Source organism: Marmota flaviventris, chromosome 9 (assembly GCF_047511675.1).
Source record: "Marmota flaviventris isolate mMarFla1 chromosome 9, mMarFla1.hap1, whole genome shotgun sequence".
Taxonomy (NCBI): domain Eukaryota; kingdom Metazoa; phylum Chordata; class Mammalia; order Rodentia; family Sciuridae; genus Marmota; species Marmota flaviventris.
Genome location: NC_092506.1, coordinates 5,194,986 through 5,216,371, shown reverse-complemented (window position 1 = coordinate 5,216,371; position 21,386 = coordinate 5,194,986). Strand labels below are relative to the sequence as shown.

The 21,386-nt window shown below is 38.6% G+C and overlaps 1 protein-coding gene and 1 non-coding gene across 8 annotated transcripts in view; one reads left to right on the top strand and one right to left on the bottom strand.

The window, feature by feature from the left end:
• The window catches only part of Kmt5b (lysine methyltransferase 5B), a 57,566-nt gene that overhangs the window by 19,591 nt on the left and 16,589 nt on the right, over positions 1 to 21,386 (bottom strand). For 4 of the 7 annotated variants that reach the window (XM_027944119.3, XM_027944116.2, XM_027944117.2 and 1 more), the window contains exons 2-7: positions 20,014 to 20,249; positions 12,380 to 12,527; positions 8,087 to 8,155; positions 2,058 to 2,223; positions 1,568 to 1,677; positions 212 to 378 (exon numbers count right to left, since the gene is read on the bottom strand). In XM_027944119.3, coding sequence (XP_027799920.2) covers positions 212 to 378; positions 1,568 to 1,677; positions 2,058 to 2,223; positions 8,087 to 8,155; positions 12,380 to 12,527; positions 20,014 to 20,173 — 820 coding nt within the window. In that variant the 5' untranslated portion in view covers positions 20,174 to 20,249. The other 3 variants (XM_071615993.1, XM_071615994.1, XM_071615995.1) reach the window with 3 other exon arrangements.
• Positions 19,578 to 19,650, top strand: Trnaa-ugc (transfer RNA alanine (anticodon UGC)). Its single transcript has one exon. It is a non-coding gene; the product is annotated as a tRNA-Ala (tRNA).

Sequence of the window (21,386 nt, the reverse complement as noted above, 5' to 3'; positions counted from 1 at the left end):
AGAAATCTGAAAAGGTTTTTCAGACAACTTTGTAATTCCTGATAGAAGTTTAGGTCTCAAGTCAAACTAGGAATATTTAATAAGTTTGTGAAAAAAGAATTCTTAATTAGAACTCTCCCTTAAAGAGGAGGTTTCACTGAGTGTGGTGAGGCCCCACTAACTTGGCGGGACTGCCCGACACCAGAGCAGACACCCTGGAAGTGCAGCTTACCATGGTTTATGAACGCAGCGGGACCGAGCCAGAGCTGAGCACAGTTTTTCCTCGTGGAATACATGACACTGAAGTCGTTTTCTCCATGTCTAAGTAGCATGTTCTCCTCAATTTCTGAAAGTTCGGCAATACAACCCACCAGTAATTCTATTTTGTCATTTCGTTTCCTATTTGAAATATGTGATGTGTTAAAAATTACTAGTAATTATAAATAATAAGGCTTCTTTTAATAAAATTAGCCTGCCAATAAACACTATAAGTTGAGGGGCCCTGTGTATACTTGGACCCCACCTGGGTATCTCCCCCTGGAGCCCCACAGCTGGGACCATGGTTACTTGTCATCAGCCTTATTCCTAGGAGAGAAAGGAAACCCCTGGGGGACAGGAATTGTGCCCCTTGTCTCTTGAACCTCCAGCAGCACCTGTGGCACCTGGTATAATATTTCATGGGCAGAAAGTGCTCAAACTTCTGCTGCGTGCACAAAATTCGTGGACCTCAGGATGAAGCAGACAGGGACTAGTGGCAATAAAGGGTCACAAGGACCCAGAAAGTGGAGCCACCAGCTGGAGCCCACCATCCAGGATCTCTCTTGAATAGACATCCAAATCACCTTGTGTTACAAGATATTCACACCAAGTTTTATAAAAACTGACTTAAAATTTCATCTATGGCTTTTAGCTCTCCCAAGTAGGCTCAACTCTACTCTTTTCTTTTGGCAGCACTGGGGACTAAACCCAGGGTACTCTACCATTGAGCCACATTCCCAGCTCTTTTTGAGACAAGGTCTCACAAAATTACAGAGGCTGGCCTCAAACTTGTGATCCTCCTTTCTCAGCCTCTTGAGTCACTAGGATTACTGATGTGTACCATGGTGCCTGGCTATAGCTCTACTACTTTAATTTAAGCTGATATATATATATATATATATATATATTTTTTTTTTTTTTTTTTTTTTTTTTTTTTTAAACAGGTAACACATGAGGATGTTTCTATCATTTCCACCTAGGATGATTAAGACTTTACTTCCAGTCTTTCCTCTAAGACAGTGAAAGGTTGGCTCTGGAGCCAGGTTATACCCCGGGCACCCCCAGCCTTGCAGCAATCTCCTCCCCATGGAGGCTCCATACAACATAGGAAAACGGACAGCACTTTAGCCCAGAGGTGGGACCCGGATCACTCAGACCTGATTCTGTCACCCTGACTCTAGTCAGCAGGCAGAGTAATGGCACTGCACTGGCTCCTTTAGGGGAAATGCTGGCCTCAACCCTTACCCAGACTTCCTTAGCATGACACGAGTAATTTAAGAGATCTTAAAGTTACTTTATGGGTTAGGCTATTATGGGTAATAATAATTACCACTCTTTTGTTGCAACTATCTTGGCTCCATTCTGTTCTGATGAGTATCTATTACAAGGCAGTATTTCAAATCCACTGTCAGTCGCAAACATTCGCAAGTAAATAAATACCTAAAATAGGAAAAAAAAAAAAAAAATGATAATGACTGTAAATTATGTATCCTGTAGGCTTTTTCAGAATTATAAAAGCACACCATGGCAACCATGTGAAAAGCGTAAGGTCATTCAGTGACAAACTTCACTGTTACCTTTCAGTTTTATATATTTTAGTACCTGGTAACTTGGCTATATTCCTCTAAACTTCACTTCCCAGAAGACAAAGTTTTCTCTTGAGTAGTCATCCAAATGATGTTATTTGTCAGCAGACTTCCATACTTACTAGTTTTTATGAAAAATGGATCTAAAATGTCAGTGTCCACCAATACCCAGGATTTAGTAAGATCTACAATTTTATCCAAAGAGGTTAACATCATTAATCTTAATAAACTTACATGTTCCTTGAATAATTTCTCCTGCATTTTATTCTTGTTGAGAAAATAATGCCGTGCCCATTCACCTGAAGTCAAACATTTAAAGGCTTTCTCCAAGTGCTCATCTTTCTTAAAACGTTCAATTACTTCCTTTAGTTCTTCTTGCCTTCCTTTAATTGGCCGAAATCTGAAAGAAATCAAAATAATAAGCTTAGTTATCTGCCACAATTTTTGGGCCACTGTTCCATTTTAAAAGCTCCTGAGCCAGTTGTGGTGGCACACGCCTGTAATCCCAGTGGCTTGGGAAGCTGAGGCAGGAGGATTGTGAGTTCAAAGCCAACCTCAGCAAGATCGAGGTGCTAAGCAACTCAGTGAGACCCTGCCTCTAAATAAACACAAAATAGGACGGGATGTGGCTCAGTGGTCGAGTGCCCCCGAGTTTAATCCCCTATACCAAAAAAGAAAAGATCTTGGGCTGGGGACATAGCTCAGTTGGTAGAGTGAGAGTGCTTGCCTCACATGCACAAGTCCCCGAGTTCAATTCCCAGCACCATTAAAAAAAAAAAAAAAAAAAAAAAATCCTGAGAAAAGAGCTAATACCCTAAAAGCAGCCATGGTTATCAAAGCAAAGCTCTAACAGAAGAAAACAATCAGAATCTTGAGAATTAGTGTTCAATCACTATGTTTAACACGGAGAAATATAACATCTCTTCCTTCAAACCATGTTTTTTTTTTTTTTTTTAACTTTGTTTTAATTAAGTTACACATGACAGCAGAATGCATTTATGTACTTTGATATAGCATACATAGGTGGGGTATAATTTCTCATTTTTTTCTTATTGTACATGTTGTAGAACCACATTGGGCATGCAATCATATACATACCTAAGGTAATGATGTGTGTTCATTCTGTCATCCTACTATCCTTTCAAACCCTGTTTTTACATATAGTTATTTATGTGTGTGTGTGTGTTGCTGGGGATTGAACCCAGGGCTTTGTGCATGCAAGGCAAGTACTCGACTAACTGAGCTGTATCCCCAGCCTATGTTTTAATATTTTTAATTCAGTTATCTCATTAACTAGGAGGTGACCACATGACTCGACAGAAGCTGTCTACTTCTGGTTTATACTAGTCATCACTCTAGAAGGAATACAATGAAAGATCTAGAATAGAGCATGTCTAATTCAAAGTTAGAATGACAGAAAAATTTTAAAACATGCAGAATCAAACAGGAAGAGTGCAAGGAAATGTGTTTCAGAAGTATGATAAAGCAAACAAAATCATGCCAAAACAAAAACGTAGAAAAGCCCACTCAGAAAAACCCCAATGTAAGTATCCCCACAGGTCTTCAAATACGTCCTGACCTTCTAACCTCCCCAGATGATACTGACCCCTGCATCCAGAGGAGAAGGAAAGCACAGGAAGTATAACTGTCAGGGAAACCACCATGCTTGTACGAACTGTGTGGTGGCACCAAAAAAAGCTCCAGATGTAATCAGCCCTAAGGACCTCAGGACATGCTCCTGCTCAGCACGAGCCAAATCAGAGATAATTCTAGTCCCTGTGAAGACTGAAGTTTGTATGAGCCCCTCATTCTGAAGCTGTACACCGTGACCTTTGGGTCAAAATTTCTTCACATGAACAATTTCATTTAGCAAACTTTCTCAAATAAAGGTTATTTAAAAAAACAAACATGCAACAGAAAAAGGATTACACAGGGCTATTCAAATAAAATATATTAAGAAAAAATAAGCTGGACACGATGGTGCACACCTGTAATCCCAGTGGCTACGGGAGGATCGTAAGTTCAAAGCCAGCCTCAGCAATTTACCAATGCCCTGAGCAACTCAGTAAGACCCTGTCGCTAAATAAAATACAAAACAGGGCTGGGGATGTGGCTCAGTGGTGAGTGCCCCTGAGTTCAATCCCTGGTACCCACTCCCCCCAGAAGAAAAAATATTACTGGCTCAGGAAAAAAAAAAAATTTGAACTACACACTTTAACATTTAAAGCTATGCATCTCATGAGCCTAAAAATGCTAAAACAGAGATAAGATTTGGAAAGATAAGATCTTTGCTTCAAGCAAAGGAAGCACTCAGCAACATTTCTTCCTAGATAAGCCATCACAAATGTATTCATTAGCATTTCATTAAGATTATAAACCACAATATTTGCCAAGGATTATTAGGTGCTCTATACACAGCTGCCCGTGAAATGACAGAGGATGTGGCACTGTTCTTTTTAATTTTGTACCAGGGATTGAACTCGGGGGCACTTGACCACTGGGCCACATCCCCAGCCCTTTTTTGTATTTTATTTAGACACAGTGTCTTACTGAGTTGCTTAAGGCCTTGCTAATTTGCTGAGGCTGGCTGTGATCTCAGGATCCTCCCAAGTCACTGGGGTTACAGGCATGCACCACCTCGCCCAGCCACTGTTCTTTTTCATTTTGTACCAGGGATTGAACTCTGGGGCATTTAACCACTAAGCTACATCCCCAGCCCTATTTTGTATTTAGAGGCAAGGTCTCACTGAGTTGCTTTGTGCCTCGTAGTTGCTGAGGCTGGCTTTGAACTCTCGAACCTCCTGTCTCAGCCTCCCAAGGCACTGGGATTACAGGCGTGTGCCCAGCTGGCCACTGTTCTTGAAAGGGAAATTAAGGGAATGAAAGATATAAATATGCATCCAATAGTTAAGCAAGGCAGTGGCATGCAAATGCATGTTAATAATGATAGAAACTGTGCTGCCACAGCCCTTCAAAGTTTGAAAATTCTAACTAAAGTACAAGATTTGTTTGGGAAAAGTTTTTAAGTTGACAGTAGTGTGAGCAATGAAAAAAGTGGAGTTAGCTTACTAAAGAAAAAGCACAATATTACAGGCAGGAAGGAATCAAAGGGAAGGCAGAGAAAGAGAAAGTCTAAGCAGATGTCTTAATAAAGCTGGATTCCAACAGCTGACAGAGTTAACTGGCTAGCAATACTGAAGTACAAGCAGCAGGAAGAGGGAAGAGACGAAGTCCAGGATAAGTCTAATACTGTTTCCAGGACACGATTTCTAGAGGACTTCAGGTGTGTTAATAAATACTGACAACACTAGAAACTTCCTAGCTACAGATTCTGTCTCAGTAGCTCTGCACTCTCACTGCTCTTAAGCACAAGTACCTTAAGAGTTTATACATATCCTACAGAAGGGAAGGAGATGGCACCTTTATTTTCCAGTTGCACTTCATTAGTATACAGATCCTCAAAAAGAGATGAACACAAGTCCTTTAAACAATTCATAATGTTTCTTTAGGGTGTCAGAATATGGTGATGGAGAGCCACAACTAAATTACCTGAAGAGATGCAGAACTGCGAGTGTCCATATTAAACTACTTATCTGTATAGCTATCACAATCAACTTTGTTAAAGTAAGAGCTCTAAGAAACCCAAGCTAAACCATTCTTGCTGAAACCCTACACTAAAGGGTGGTTTGCAAATCAAGAACAGATAAGTGAAAACAAAGCAGTTGCTGGCTAAGGCATAACAACACTACAAGCAACATAAAACATGAAATGGTGGGAAACAGATAATCTATGTTTTGCACAGTAATCAGAAAAGCAATTGATCACTCTGAGCAAATGCAATAAATTACCCCTATGTTAAGTGGTAGGACTACAAACAACAGAGAGGCAAGCCATCTTTTCTTTTTTTTCCCCTTCAGTCTTGGGACTGAACCCAGGGAGGTTCTACCACTGACACAGCTCAGCTCTACCACATCCCAGCCCTTTTCATTTTATTATTTCTTTGAGACAGGATCTCACTAAGTTGCCCAGGTTGGCAGTTTGTGATCCTTCTGCCTCAACTTCCTGAGCTGCTGAGATTACGGGAAGATGCCACCACACCCAATGACCAAGCTATCTTTATGGGTTTGATGTGGAACTGACCAATGGTGACACTGTTTAAAAATAATTATACAAAGGAAGTCAGGGGTAAACTCACCCTAAAAGGTTGTAAGAACATTATAGAAAAACAACAGATCCGGAGAGGATAGTGGAAATCTGTAATAGGTTTTGTGTGTTTTCTTTCTTTTTTAAAATATTTTTAGTTATAGATGGACACAATAACTTTTTTTTATGTGGTGCTGAGGACCAAACCCAGTGCTTTAACACATGGTAGGCAAGCGCTCTATCACTAAGCCACAAGCCCAGCCTGCTTTGTGTTTTCTCTAATTTCTGAAACACATTCCTTTCTCTATCTAAAAATGTGTTTCAGGCATGCTTAATTTTGTTTATCCTTTGTTCACAACACCAAACAATTTATATGCTAAAACCAATAGAAAATAATCAACTATTTAATAATATCCTGCCTTCTACTTCTCTCAAGAGGACTTTTGTTTGCTTTTTGGATTTGCATTGCCTCAGACATGATCAAAACCCATAAAAGATCCCTTGCTACCTTAAACCTTATTCACTTAAAAGGCATATCTGCTGTTCCCAAAGTATTAAAACCTACTGTTATAGTTCACTGCTATAGGCATGAAATGAGAGGAAAAGGAGGAAGGAGATGGTTTTGGGTACAGGCAGGCAGAGGAAGACATACTTGTTTTCAATAATCCTGTAGGGGTATATAAAAACCACCTGGCCAACAAACCTACATGTCAAATCCCATTATAACAAATACTTTAAGAAATGAAAATTACTTAACAAAATAGGACTGTTATAGCTATTAGGGCCCAGGGCAATAGTCACTGAGGACATTAGAAAAAAAAAATTATTTTCTACTAGTAAACAGAAAAATACCCTCTCTCACCCATAATAGCTCTAAATTCCCATATAAATTGCATAAAGCTATTCTAATACCCTGATACTTAAAGCTAGGGGGGAAAAAGTACAGATTATCTAGGGTAATCCTTTTGTTCCACAAATGAGGAAAATAAGGCCCAGTGAAGCTAAGTAGTTGGCCAAGGATGCGGGGTTAATTCACAGGACAGCTGGGACTTTCCTGTTCTGTTGCCACTTGGCCTGGGGGAGCCCTCTTGTGTCACTGCACGTTAGAGGAGGATTTGACTTGTTTTGCCACTGAGCCCAGCAAGCAGCAGCTCTGGCTGTGTCCTGACAACACAAGGGAAGGGACAGCTGCCAATATGGATTTTCAATTTAGTGCGAGGGAGTTGGCAGGGGAGGTAAGAGAAAGAGTTATTTGGCATTTCCAAATCAATATGCCCCCTTCACCCTTGCATAATACACAATCTACTACTTTAAATAAACTAAACATATTTATTTTTCTCTTTCCACACCTCTAATGGCTGTTATAAGAAATTAAAAATACATTATTTACAATTAGCTATTATTTAAAAAGGCAGGGGGAAAAACATGAATTCACACTCCCACACACCTGTTCCCCACTCTCTCCAGAGACTGACTTTCCAGGCTTTCTTGCTATTTGGTTTTTCTGTCTCCAAACCCAAGAGACCACTGTGGCAATGAAGAAAAGTTGTAGATTTGTATTAGCTGTACTACTGTGCCCTTCCATTATTATGTACAATCAAGAGTTGACTGGAGGGGACAGGGGAAGAAAGGGGGACAGAAAGAAGGAGAAAGGGCAGGAGAGAGGAGGAAAGAGAAAAAAAATGCTCAAATATTTAAGATATAAAATAAGAAAACCATGCGGCAACAAAGTGAACACATTTCCCCCTCTGAAGAAAGATTCACTGCAAATTGCCAGTCTGCAGACACGAACAGGAAGAGTCACAGGACCACAGCTCCATTTCTTCTTGACCTAAAAAATAAACAGGAACCAAAAACATACCTGGCAGAGTCCTGCAATCAGAACTCAGCTAATCCCATGCAGTGACTCCTGATCTTTTGATGAATGATTTGTTTCTCCTAAAATTACCCTGTCATGAAGTACAAGTGGTTTTTAAAACAATATATAACTAAGGCCAAACTATTTAAAAAGGTTTGCTAAATGTTCTAGAACATCTGAAAATACTTAGCATTAAACAGCAAACACAGGCTGGAATGTGTTAGTTGGTATCTTATTATTGTTTGTAGTGCACTCTACCTACCTCACAGGGTTGTTGTGAGGAAAACTGTCAGATTTTGAAAAATGCCTTGAGCTCCTCGAAGGAAAGGCGCTATATAAATGCAAAAACAAACAACAACAATAAAAAACTATTTGTACAATCTGTAATTTCTAAACAGGCACAGTATTTGTTGTAGTAAAACTTCTTAAAACAGTGATATTTCAGAACCTTATGAGCTCAACAAGATAACAAGGCCAGGTGGTTTAAATTCTTTTCTTCCCATATTATACAATATTACCATTGATTAAGTTAGAAGGTTTAAAAATCTTCATTTTGCATTTTACTCAAGCACCTAATTGGGAAGTGATATTTAAAGTAAATTATAAATTCATATCCAACAGTGGATATGAATATGCAAATATAAACAACAATAAAACCCAGATGGCTACAGTGATGGGAGGGTAAGGACTATGCAAGTCAACACCTGGATTGCAAAAAACATCCAGACAAGTTTCAAAGAAAAAAGTGCCCTGAGGCAATTTTTCTTGCTTTGTAAAGCTGTCTCCTCCTCCATCTCCCCTGTACTTGGTCATACTGCCTAAACAAGGGAACATAAGTGAAAGCACCCATCCCTCTTTGTAACATCTTGCCCCAAACTCCTTTAAAAAAAAAATCAGAGGTATTATCAACAATTCTATTCTCTTGTTAAAAATAAGAATTTAATTGGCCAGGTGTGGTGGTGCACACCTGTAATCCTAGCAGCTTGGGAGGCTGAGGCAGGAGGATCTCGAGTTCAAAGCCAGACTCAGCAAAAGCTAGGTGCTAAGCAACTCAAGTGAGACCCTGTCTCTAAATAAAATACAAAATAGGGCTGGGGAATGTGCTCAGTGGTCGAGTGCCCCTGAGTCTAATCCCCAGTACCAAAAGGAAAAAAAAAAAAAAAAAAGGAATTTAAGTTTCATAACTGACAAGTCAATTAAATGAACATTTCCCAATAAATTCAAATTAGTATTTCATGTGTAATAAGTACTCATGCTCTAACTATGACCTACTTGTTGGTAACTATAGGAATACATTACAATTAAACATAATTATTCAAAGTAAAGCCAGTTTTGGAAATTCTAAAATCATTAAACATTTGTGTTTTGTTTGCAGGACAGGGGATGGAACCCAGGCCTTTTCTTTTTCTCGTTTTGAGATGTTCTTGCTAAACTGTGTTGGCTTCAAACTTGTGATCTTTCTGCCTCAGCCTCTGAAAGAGCTGGGATTCCAAGTGTTGGGTCACAACCACTGGCAACATTTTTTTTTTTTTTTTGGTGGTGCTGGCTATCACACTCAGGTCACACATGCTGGGCAAGCTGCAAAACCTCTTTTGAGCTGCAGCCCCAGCCCCATATACTGCTTTAAGACACTATTCTTGGAGGTACACTGAAAGAAGTAGAAGAGAGGCAAAGGCATAAAAAAGAGAAACTAAAAAATGTCAAATTATAGATGCATAAACATAAACAAAGACACCATTCATATACAATTACTATATAGATAGCATGGAGAATTTAAAATTCAAGATCTAGTACATCTTCCAGTTATACTTCCTTTGCACACAATGATTGAGAAGTCTTCAAATGCCAACAATTTAAGAAGTATTTTATGAACTGCTCCAGGAAAGCATTTATCTATTTTCCTTATTTTCTATAGCTTAATATCTCTGAAAATGATTTATATCAATATTCTCATATATTCTTGCTCAAAAGATGAATAGCCAAAAAGAATACTTTTATTTTCAACTAAGTCTACCCACCAAGATTAAATTAAAATCTGTATCTTTCACTAAAATGAACAATATTCATTAATAAAATTTCTGCGGGTCTGGAGATAGAGCTCAGAGGAGAACGCCAGCCTCACATGTGAGGCCTGGCTTGATCCCCAGCATTGCGCATGCACACACAAGTCTGTATATTCCCAAATGTCAGCTCAAAAAGGACAGTCCTGAGAGCCCTGGCAGGGGAAGGGATGTCACCACATGCACCATGGCGGCCACAGGGCTGGCACAGTGCAGAGGCTGACCTGTGCGATCCCAGGATCTGGAGGCCTGGCTGCTCTATACCAGGCTATTTTAGGAACAGTGAGTGTGATTAAATGTTGTTAAAATATGAATAAATTTTTTTGTGTGTGGGTTTAGCTTGTTTAACCAGTTTTTATTTTAGATGCTTCAATTTCTGTGGGAGTAGGGTGCACTTTAACTTCAGTATTTTAATATTTGTGTGGTCATCCCAAACTTCACATTTTATTTATTTGCTGGAGATCAAACGCAGGGGCCTCACATGTGCTAAGCAGTGCTCTACTACTGAGCTACATACATCTCCAACCCCTCTGAACTTCACATTTTATGACTACACCGTTTTAAGCCAGCCTTTGGAAACTATACATGAGGCACTTTTAATCCATTTATCACATCACAACCAAACTCACAGGCCAGAATTAGGACCTAATAGCTATTCTAAATGAGGTCTGGGAGTTTATTAGAAATGCAGAATCCCAGGCCCTGCCCCAAAGCTACTGAGTCAACCTGCATTTTAACAAGATTCACATAAGAACTAATGATAAGCATCAGTGGCTTAGGAGAACTCTGTGGAGTATCCCCTGTTGCAAAAGCCAGGATATAAGCCTTCATCCTCTGGAATAAAGCACTCGAAGAGTTCTCTCATAAGCCACTAAAACTTTTGTTATAATTTTGATGGGATAACTTTTTAAAATATTTTATATGCTCTCATATCTCAGTATACAGAATGCAGTCAACATAACTTTCTCAAGAGATTTCAGGCCAACATTGTGGGCCTTCACAGTGACATCCAGAAGGCTACTTCTGTGCAAAAAGTGGTTCACATATTTATACTCCCTAACTCAGGAAAAATGGTGGAAGGTGGGAGCTAAGAGGTGACTCAAATTCCACCAGGATCTTCTAGGAGGAGAATGAACACTGGGCTTTTATATCCAATTAAAAAAAAGAAAAAAAAAAAAAGGAAAATGGACTTAAAAATTGATGTACTTTTTTTTTTTGGGTGATGCTGGGGATTGAACCCAGGGCTTTGTGCATGCGAGGCAAGCACTCTACCATCTGAGCTATATCTCCAGCCCTGTATACTAGATCTTAATTGGACATCAGGGTATCTACTCTTGATAATCTTCCAGAAAACAACCAGTCACCTGGAAGCAACTATTTAAATAATCTTTGAATTCCATCCAACATTTCACTTTATTTTAGTGAGAAAAAAATACATGGCTATAGGAAGTAACATGAAAATATCAAAGGCATCTTGTTACTTAATTTCTTTCTTTCTGGATTTAGAATATAATTGATAAGAGGAGCATACAGTGTCTTATTTTAATTCCAGCAAAGGATAAAATTAAAGGGGGGAAAAAGACACCCCAAGCTTCCCTACAGTCAGCTGTCCCCCTGTCAACTGTGTGTGCCCATCTACCGGCTTTCCAGTTCCTCCTGGACTGTCACAGACATGGGCAACAAATGCCAGTGAGAGTACAATGGAGATGAGAGGGGCAAGCCCAGACTGGCTCTCCATCCTAAGCCCCTGCTAGCTCACACCCCACCAGATACATCACCCTCTCCCACAGAGGACAAGAGGTAGAAGGCAAAGGCTGCCTCTTTGGTGGCAGAAACCATTTTGAAATGATCTAGGATCTTTTTAGAGAATATTTAAGAGAATCTGAATAAAGGAGTTATAGACCTCAGATGTTAAAAGATAAGAAATTTCAAGATGAATGTATTAAGTATTTTATGTATGAAAATATGTAAATATATATTTAGATTTTGACACTCAAAAGACACATGGTTTCTTACCTGCATACTAATATAATCATTTTAAATAAATATTTCCTTGATTTATAATGATTAGCTGAATTGCAGAGATTAAATATAGAGGCAAATTCCCTATATTTATTTAAAAGGATTAAAGTCCAGTAAAATCATGAAAAATAACTGATTTAACCTAAGTTGGAAAATAGCAAGCATCCATTTTCAAGGCTTTAGAGGGTGCCAGTGAGCTCTTACTTCTAGCTAATATAGTCCTCACCAGTGCTGGAAGCAACACGTGAGGCCACTCCTGCTGTGCTTTGTGACGGAGGTAAAGTAAGAGCACAGAACCAAAACAGATGAGACCCTCAGCAGGCGCAGAAAACCGTTCTGCAGCACGTAATTTGCTTTAGTATCATTTAACATTCTTAATGTATGAAATTTTGAACAAAAGTAAAATTAGCCATTCTGTTTTCTTGAATTTAGCATCATCATCTGTTCCATTCAGGATAAAGACTTAAAATTACCTAGTATTCATTTTGTGTGTTTGAAAACCTAAATAGGGATCAAGAACCAAACTGGTTGCTAGGTCATCATTTTCACAGAGTTCCTTGGCGGACATTCCAGAAGATGGTACATAACGACTCTGTCCTTCAAATCCAGAATTACCATTACCTGCGAAAAGCAAAAGAAAGAAAAGTAATTCCAAGTGAAAACTACTTTACCTACCTAAAAACCTTCAGATTCACTGCCAATTAAAACTAGTGATCAAACACAGAAATCAACGTATTTCAATCAGCCTTAGTTATAAAACAGAAAACCAAATGCAGTAAACTAAATCAATTATTTAGGATATTTTTCTTCTTCTTTACCACTAAGCCCTTTAAAAAACATTTTTTTTTTTTTTTGAGATTGGTCTGTTAAGTTGCCCAGCCTGGCCTGGAACTTGTGATCCTCTCAGGTGGGATTATAAGGTATGTGCCACTGTTCCCAGCTACTAAGAATATTTTGGGTAGCTAATTATACTATCAGGTTTCTGGTATCTGGGTAGTTGGGGGAAGTTTTAACTTAGGAACTTTACTCTTTCCTCCAAGGGCAGCTGAGAAATAGGGGATGATAGGATATTTACTATTTTAATGAGAAGGCACATAGTGCCATTGCAGATAGGGTTGGGGCAAGAGAGAAATGGAATGCGCTTAAGACGGGTTCTAAAGTAAGGGCTAGACTGTGCATCTCAAGCACCAATAGGATCCTACAGAGTTCAGCTTCCTGCTTTTAGGCAGTTAAGTGATTGTTACCCCCACTTTGTAGGCAACTGAGGCCTAGAGGCTAAGAAACTTACATATGATCAGAGAGCTAGGTAGCAGAAATGGGGAAAGTGGAGAGAGACTGATAGGTCTGTTTCTTTTTAATACTTATTTTTTCTTAGTTGTAGTTGGACACAATATCTCTATTTTGTTTATTTTTATGTGGTGCTGAGGATCGAACCTAGGGCCCCGCACGTGTGAGGCAAACGCTCTACCGCTGAGCCACAACCCCAGCCCCCCCAACAGGTCTGTTTTTAACTGACTTCAATTTTGGAAAGAATAAATAAAAAGAATGATTAAAAAGAGACTGAAATATATAGCTGTAATAACTAGATTTAACTATGATAAAGCAATGTAAAGAAGAAAAGTCACAATTACATAGATGAAGTTTTATCAGAGCTGAGTTTAATGCATGTATCGCTGACAGTCTTTCCATGGAATGAGCACATACAATTTCCAGAAGACACCACAGTATAATTTCAAGGCTCTCAAATTTAAGACATAAAAGAATGGGAGGGCTGGGGATATAGCATCTGTTTGATTCTAGATATCCTAGTAGCTGAAGTCATATGATGTGTCACTGATTTGCATTCCCTGGTGACTAATGATGTTAAAACATTTTTTCATATGCTTACAGTCCATTACTATCTCTGGAGAAATTTCTGTCTACTCAGATCCTTTGGCCATTTTAAAACTGAATTTTGTCTTTTACTGTTGACTTTTAAAGAGTTCTTTATGTATTCTGGATACTGTTCCCTTATCAGATCTATAATATGAAAATACTTCCTTCCACACCGTGGCTATCTTTATTTATTTATTTTTGGTACTGAGGATTGAACCTGGGGGGACTTGACCCCTGAGCCAAATCCCCAGCCCTATTTTGTATTTTATTTAGAGACAGGGTCTGAGTTGCTTAGCACCCAGCTTTTTCTGAGGGCTGGCTCTGAACTCTTGATCCTCCTGCGTTAGCCTCCCAAGATGCTGGGATCACAGGTGTGCGCCACTGTGCCCGGCTATGGCTGTCTCTTCATGTTCTTAATGATATCCCTTAAAGTGTGAAAGTTCGGGGCTCAGCGGTAGAGCACTCGTCTAGCATGCGTGAGGCACTGGGTTCCATCCTCAGCACCACATAAAAATAAATAATAAAATAAAGATATTGTGCCCACCTATAAATAAAAAATAAATATTAAAAATAAGTGTGAGGAGGGCTGGGGTTGTAGCTCAGTGGTAGAGCGCTCGCCTAGCATGTGTGAGACCCTGGGTTCGATCCTCAGCACCACATAAAAATAAATAAAATAAAGACATGTGTCCAACTACACCTAAAAAATAGAGATTAAAAAAAAAGTGTAAAAGTTGGCAATTTTTTTTTTAAATATTATTTTTTAGTTGTAGTCGGATACAATACCTTTATTTAATTTGGTGCTAAGGATGGAACCCAGGGCCTGGCATGTGCAGCGAGTGGTCTACTGCTAAGCCACAAACCCTAACCCAAAAGTTGGCAATTTTGATGAAATTTTTTGTTCCTTTTTATCTTTAGTGTCATATCTTAGAAACCACTGCTTAATCCAAAGTCAGGAGAAATTATGTCTGTTTTCTTCTAGGAACTGCATAGATTTTGCTCTTACATGTAGGTATTAATTCATTTTGAGTTAATTTTTACATATTGTGTGAGACAGGATTTCAACTTCATTCTTCACATATGAATACTAAATTTTCTCATCATTATTTACTGAAAAAATTTCCTTACTGTGCTGATTTTTCTTGGCAGTCTTGCCAAGCATCAACTGACCAAAAATGTGAGAATTAGACTCTCATTCAATCTACATGTCAATGCCATATCATCTCTGTTTTGATTACTGCCTTTGTACTAAATTTTGAAATTGGAAAGTATGAGTTCTCCAAATTTGTTCTTTCTCAAGATTGTTTTGGCTATTCTGGGTCCCTTGAATTTCCATAAGTATTTTAGGATCAGTTTGTCATTTTCTGCAAAGAAGTCAATTGGGATTTGACAGAGACTCTGCTGAATCTATAAAAGTCATTTCAGGAGTACTACCATTTTAACAACATCAAGTCTTTTAATCATAAACCTTTCCATTTATTTAGCTCTTCTTTAATTTCTTTCAGCAATAGTTTGTAGTTTTCAGAAGTAAGTTTGACATGTTTTTCTTTAAAAAAATTTTTTTTTAGTTGTAGATGAACAGCATGCATTTATTTTTATGCAGTGCTAAGAATCAAACCCAGTACCTCACACGTGCTAGGCAAGCACTCTGTCACTGAACTACAGCCCCAGCCCAAGTTTTACATATTTCTAAAATTTATTATCATGAGATTTTCTTTCTTTCTTTCTTTCTTTCTTTTTTTTTAAAGAGAGGAGAGGAGAGGAGAGGAGAGGGAGAGAGAGAGAATTTATTTTTAATATTTATTTTTTAGTTCTCGGCGGACACAACATCTTTGTTTGTATGTGGTGCTGAGGACCGAACCCGGGCCGCACGCATGCCAGGTGAGCGCGCTACCGCTTGAGCCACATCCCCAGCCCTCAGGTTTTCTATATTATGCTATCATGTCATCAGCAAAATAGATGGTTTTACTTCTTCCTGTCCAATCTAGATGGCTTTTAGTTCATTTTCTTGACTAACTCTCTGGCTGGAGCCTCTAGTACAATGTTAAGTGGAAGTGGTGAGAGTTGACACCCTTGTTTTGCTCCTGGATCTTAGTGGGAAAATATCTAGGCTTTCACCATTAAACATAACCCTAGCTGTGAGCTATGGTTTTGCACAGCTGTCCTCCATCAGCTTGAGGTATTCCTTTTTTTCTTTTTTTTTTTGAGAGAGAGAGAGAGAAAGAGAATTTTAATATTTATTTTTTAGTTTTCACTGGACACAACATCTTTGTTTGTATGTGGTGCTGAGGATCGAATCTGGGCCTCACGCATGCCAGGCGAGCGCACTACCGCTTGAGCCACATCTCCAGCCCGAGGTATTCCTTTCTATTCCTGGTTTTCTAAGTACTTCCCACCTAAAAGCAGGCTGGATTTTGCTAAATGCCTTTCCTGCAGCCATTGAAATGACCTCGTCATGTTTTGTCCTTCATTCTACTGATTTGGTTCATTACACTGATTTTCAGATTTTAAAACAACCCTACATTCTAGGGATAAACCCCAAAAGCCATGCTGCAGACTCCTTTTTATAAGCTTCTGGCTTTAGTTTGCTAATATATATATATATATATTTTTAAAGTTGTTGATAGACCATACGTGGTGCTGAGAATCCAACTCAGAGCTTTACACATGCCAGGCAAGTGCGCTACCGCTGAGCCACAGCCCCAGCCCAAATTTGCTAGTATTTTATTCAGGATTCTTTTGTCAATATTCAAAGGAGATATTGATCTATAGTTTTCTGATGCTGTCTGATTTTGGTGGCAGGGTAATAAAACAAGTTATCAAGTATTTCTTTGCCTTCTATTTTTTGGAAGAGTTTATAAAAAATTGGTACTAATTCTTTAGACATCTTAGAGAATTCACAAGGAAGCCATCTGAGCCTGAAATTTTGTGAGGGGGGTTTTTCTTTTTCTTCTTTTTTAACTCAACTTCCTCTCTCTTTACTCAGTATAGTTTTTTTTTTTTTTCCACAAGTTTTATTTTTTCTTGAATCACTTTAAGCTGTCTGCTTCTAGGAATCTGTCCATTTTATTAAACTTACCTGATTTGTTGGTACACAAGTGCTTGCTCATGGTATTGTTATAACATCTCTTCTATTTCTGTAGAGCAGTAATGGTAATGTTTCCTATTTCATTCTAGATCTTAGTACTTTTGAGTTTTTTCTTTTTCTCTTGGTTTTGCTTAAGGTTTGCTAGTCTTATTGATCTTTTCAAAAATCAACTTTTGGTTTTGCTGGTTTTCTCTTTTTTTTTCTGTTCTTGTTTTGTTAATTTCCACTTTAAGCTTCATTATTTTTTTCCTGCTATTTGCTTCAGATTTAGTTCATTCTTCTTTTTCTGGTGTTCTAAGGTAGAAGGCTAGGTAACTGATTTGAGATCTTCTTTCGCAATATGGGCATTTACAATGACCATAAATTTCCTTTTAAGCTGCTGCTTTATCTGCATTCCATAAGTTTTGGTACATGTATCTTCATTTTCATTCATCTCGTAGTGTTTCCTTTTTGATTTCTTCCTTGATTTACTGGTTATTTAGGAGTGTGGTGTTTAATTTTCAGGTATAGTAAAGTCTCCCAAGTTTCTTTTTTTCTAGTTGTAGATGGACTTAATACCTTTATTTTTTATTTTTATGTGGTTCCGGGGATCGAACCCAGTGCCTCACATATGCTAGGCAAGTGCCGTACCACTGAGCCACAACCCCGGCCCTCCCAAATTTCTTTTGTATATGAATTTCGAATTTTACTACACATTGGTCAGAGAACATACCTTTTATGATTTCAATCCTTTCAAGTTCCTAAAACTCATACATGGCTTAGCACATGATGGGTCCTGGAGAATACTTCATGGAAAATATTTCATGCATACTGAAGAACAATGCATATTCTCCCATTCTTGAGTGAAATGTTCCTTAGATGTCAGATAGGTCTAGTTGTTTTACAGTGTTATGTTTAAGTCCACTCTTTCCTTGCTGATCTTCTGCCTACTTGTTCCATCAATTACTGAAAGTGGAGTATTCGAATATCCAAATTATTATTGAGTTGACCATTTCTACCCCCTCGATTTTGACAGCTTTTGTTGCAGGCCTTTTTGGGGTGTGATGTTAGGTGAAGTTGCTACATTTTATCCAAGATGCGGCACTACTTTGTGTTCTCCTGTTTCTTTCCCTGTCTCTTTTTGTACCATTCTTGCCCAATAACATTCAATGTGACACTGCCATCTCCACACTTTTGAGTTTTCCCACCTCCATCTACTCTTGGCAAAGTACAAGCCATAATGATCATTTCCTAAATTCTTGTTTATCTATGACAATTAAAAACATTTTTGCACTATGATCCACAAAAAGCAGCCAATAGTAATTTGTGAAATCACTTCAGAAATGCCTGTTTTACTGACCACAACCAATCCCAATGATAAGGTAACTCACTACATTTCTCAAGCTTTGAGGTTCCCATTAAATGCTAAGGGGTGAGACAGGATCAAGGTTTATGCTGACAGCAGCCTCAGTGGTGAGCTGGTGTCCATCCAGAAGATAGCCAATAAAGCCTTGGACTTTCTCTTACTCTTACCCAAGCAGGAATCATACCTGGTTTTCTAGGAAACACTGACTTGATCTGACGCTACAGAAAACCCTAAGCTAATCCAAACTACAGAGAATTGGCCAAGAACAACTCGAATTGAGAATATTCAATAGTGGCTAGATTGATGTTAAGAAAAGCAAAACTAGGGTCTGCGATTGTGGCTCAGCAGTAGAGCACTCGCAGGACCCGGGTTCAATCCTCAGCACCACATAAAAATAAAGGCATTGTGTCCATCTACACCTAAAGAATAAATATTAAAAAAAAAAAAAAAAAAAAACTAAAAAGTTGTTCTTGGGGCTGGGGTTGTGGCTCAGTGGTAGAGTGCTCGCCCAGCATGTACGAGGCACTGGGTAAGATATTGTGTCCACCTAAAAGCTAAAAAATAAACATTAAAACATACGCCACCATCACTCACAGTTCACCCCTTATAAACCAAGGAGCTGTGACCTGTGAGCTACTAAGAAGGTAGTTCTATTTGTTCTCCATTCTATGCATCATGTAAATTAGATTTAACTTTAGTTTTCGTTTGATTCTTTTGAAACATTTATGGAAGTTATGCAAAAAGTACATCTTTACACTTGTACTGAAAGTAAAAAATATATATCTTAAAAGTTACAAGAAATTTAGTGGGCTAGGGATGTGGCTCAAGTGGTAGCGCGCTCGCCTGGCATGCGTGCGGCCCAGGTTCGATCCTCAGCACCACATACAAACAAAGATGTTGTGTCTGCTGAAAACTGAAAAATAAATATTGAAATTCTCTCTCTCTCTCTTTAAAAAAAAAAAGAAAAGAAATTTAGTATTTCAAAAATTTTTATAGAACAAATCAACTGCTGGGCATCTGGTGCACACATGTAATCCAAGCAACTTAGGAGGCTGAGGTGGGAGGATTGCAAACTCAAAGCCAGCCTCTGCAACTTAGAGAGACCCTGTTTCAAAATTAAAAAATTAAAAGGGCTGGGAATGGGCTGGGGATATAGCTTAGTTGGTAGAGTGCTTGCCTTGCATGCATAAGGCCCTGAGTTCAATCCCCAGCACTACCACCACCAAAAAAAAAAAAAAAAAAAAGGGCTAGGAATGATGTGGCTCAATGGTCAGGTGTCCCTGGGTTCAATCCCTGGTACCGAAAAGAAAAGAACAGATCAAAAGTATGGATAGAAAAACATGATTAAGATTACATAGAGAGGGCTGGGGATGTAGCTCAGTTGGTAGAGTGTTTGTCTTGCATGCACAAGGCCCTGGGTTCAATCCCCAGCACCACCAAAACAAAAAAACAAAAGATTACATAGAGCATTAAACTTACGTTTTACATATTGTTCAATAAGAATAAAAACTGCTAAAACCCTTAAGAATAAAAAAAACTATAATGATGGGCTGGGTTGTGGCTCAGTGGTAGAGTGCTTGCCTAGCATGTGTGAGGCATTGGGTTCAATTCTTAGCACCACTTATAAGTAAGTAAAATAAAGACCCACTGACAGAAACGTATCCTGGTAACCCAGGGCCTTGTGCATACTGGGCAATCCATACTCTAGCCCTACAAAGTTGTTTTTATAACAAAAGAAAACAGTACACATTACAAACTGGAAAGAATCATGAGCAAAACAGTAATAATGTTTGTGTACATACATCTGCTTGATCTCCGCTCAACTGCGTTTTTGCCAGTCTTCAAGGTGTCCTTGCCCGTGTGCTGTAATTTTGACTGATGCTGCTGATGGTCATTAGACAACTTGCCTCCATTTCTCCTGCCATTCATCACCATGTTCTTGGATTCTCCCAACCACTTCATACCCACAGACAGCCTGGCCCAGGTGCATTTAGTCACTCTCTTCAAATAGCTTAGAGAATAATTTCAGTGTTCTCTCCTAACAGAAACAAAACATGAAAAACAAAACAATATGGGGAGATAAATACATGAAAAAGTATGCTAAACCCACCCCAAGAAAGACACATAAGATTGAAATTAATTTAGTAATAATGTCTGCATTCTGAAAGACAAAATAGTCTTTAGCTTCCCGAACCACACCATGTCACGTTCAGTACTATATTGCCCCCAGACTCTAGTCATAATATAAACTACATAAGACAGGAGGGATCTTTCTGACTTGTTCATTTCTTGTGCTTAAAAGAGTGACTGGCAGGGCTGGGGATGTGGCTCAAGTGGTAACATGCTTGCCTGGCATGTGCGGGGTGCTGGGTTCGTGCTGGGTTCGATCCTCAGCACCACATAAAAATAAAATAACGATGTTGTGTCCACAGAAAACTAAAAAATAAATATTAAAAATTCTCTCTCTCTCTTAAAAAAAAAAAAAAGAGTGACTGGCAAACACTAGGTGCTCAATAAGTATTCACCTTTCAGTTAAACAATAAGAAGCATCTTTGTTCTTTATTTTGCTGACATGTAGGAATAGCTCTACAATGCACTCAAATTACAGGTTTTGGTGATACTCTATGAGCTGGGTAAACTATAAAGAAATCATGTCCTTGTCTGAAGGAAAGTTTAGGAAAAGGCACCTAGGTGAACTTCTGTCCACCGTGGTAAATGGACTACCATTGTTGCTAATGGTATAAAAAATGATGCCCATTCTATCACTATTCTATCATTCTATCACATGGAATAAAAAAATGATGCCCATTCTATCACTTCATTATGGAATTATGCTTTAGTCTTAATCACATTTAAAAGGCCCAAAGATAAGAAAGCACAAGAATATACAACTTTGTAGCTAAAAGGACTTTGTGATCACTAGCACGATGCCAACTTACAGATGAAACCAGGGCCCATTCCAATCTGCCTGCAGTGGAAACGTGAGTAGAACCTAAGTGCTTTTACCCAAGCATTGCTTGACTGTACCAACAAGGTCATATAGGAAGTTTGATTTACAAAACATATAGAAAGTATAAATAATGGACTTTTTTTTTTTTTTTTTTTTTTAAGTGCTGGGATTAAACCCAGAGCCTTCCACGTGCTAATAAGCACACACTCTACCACTAAGCTACAC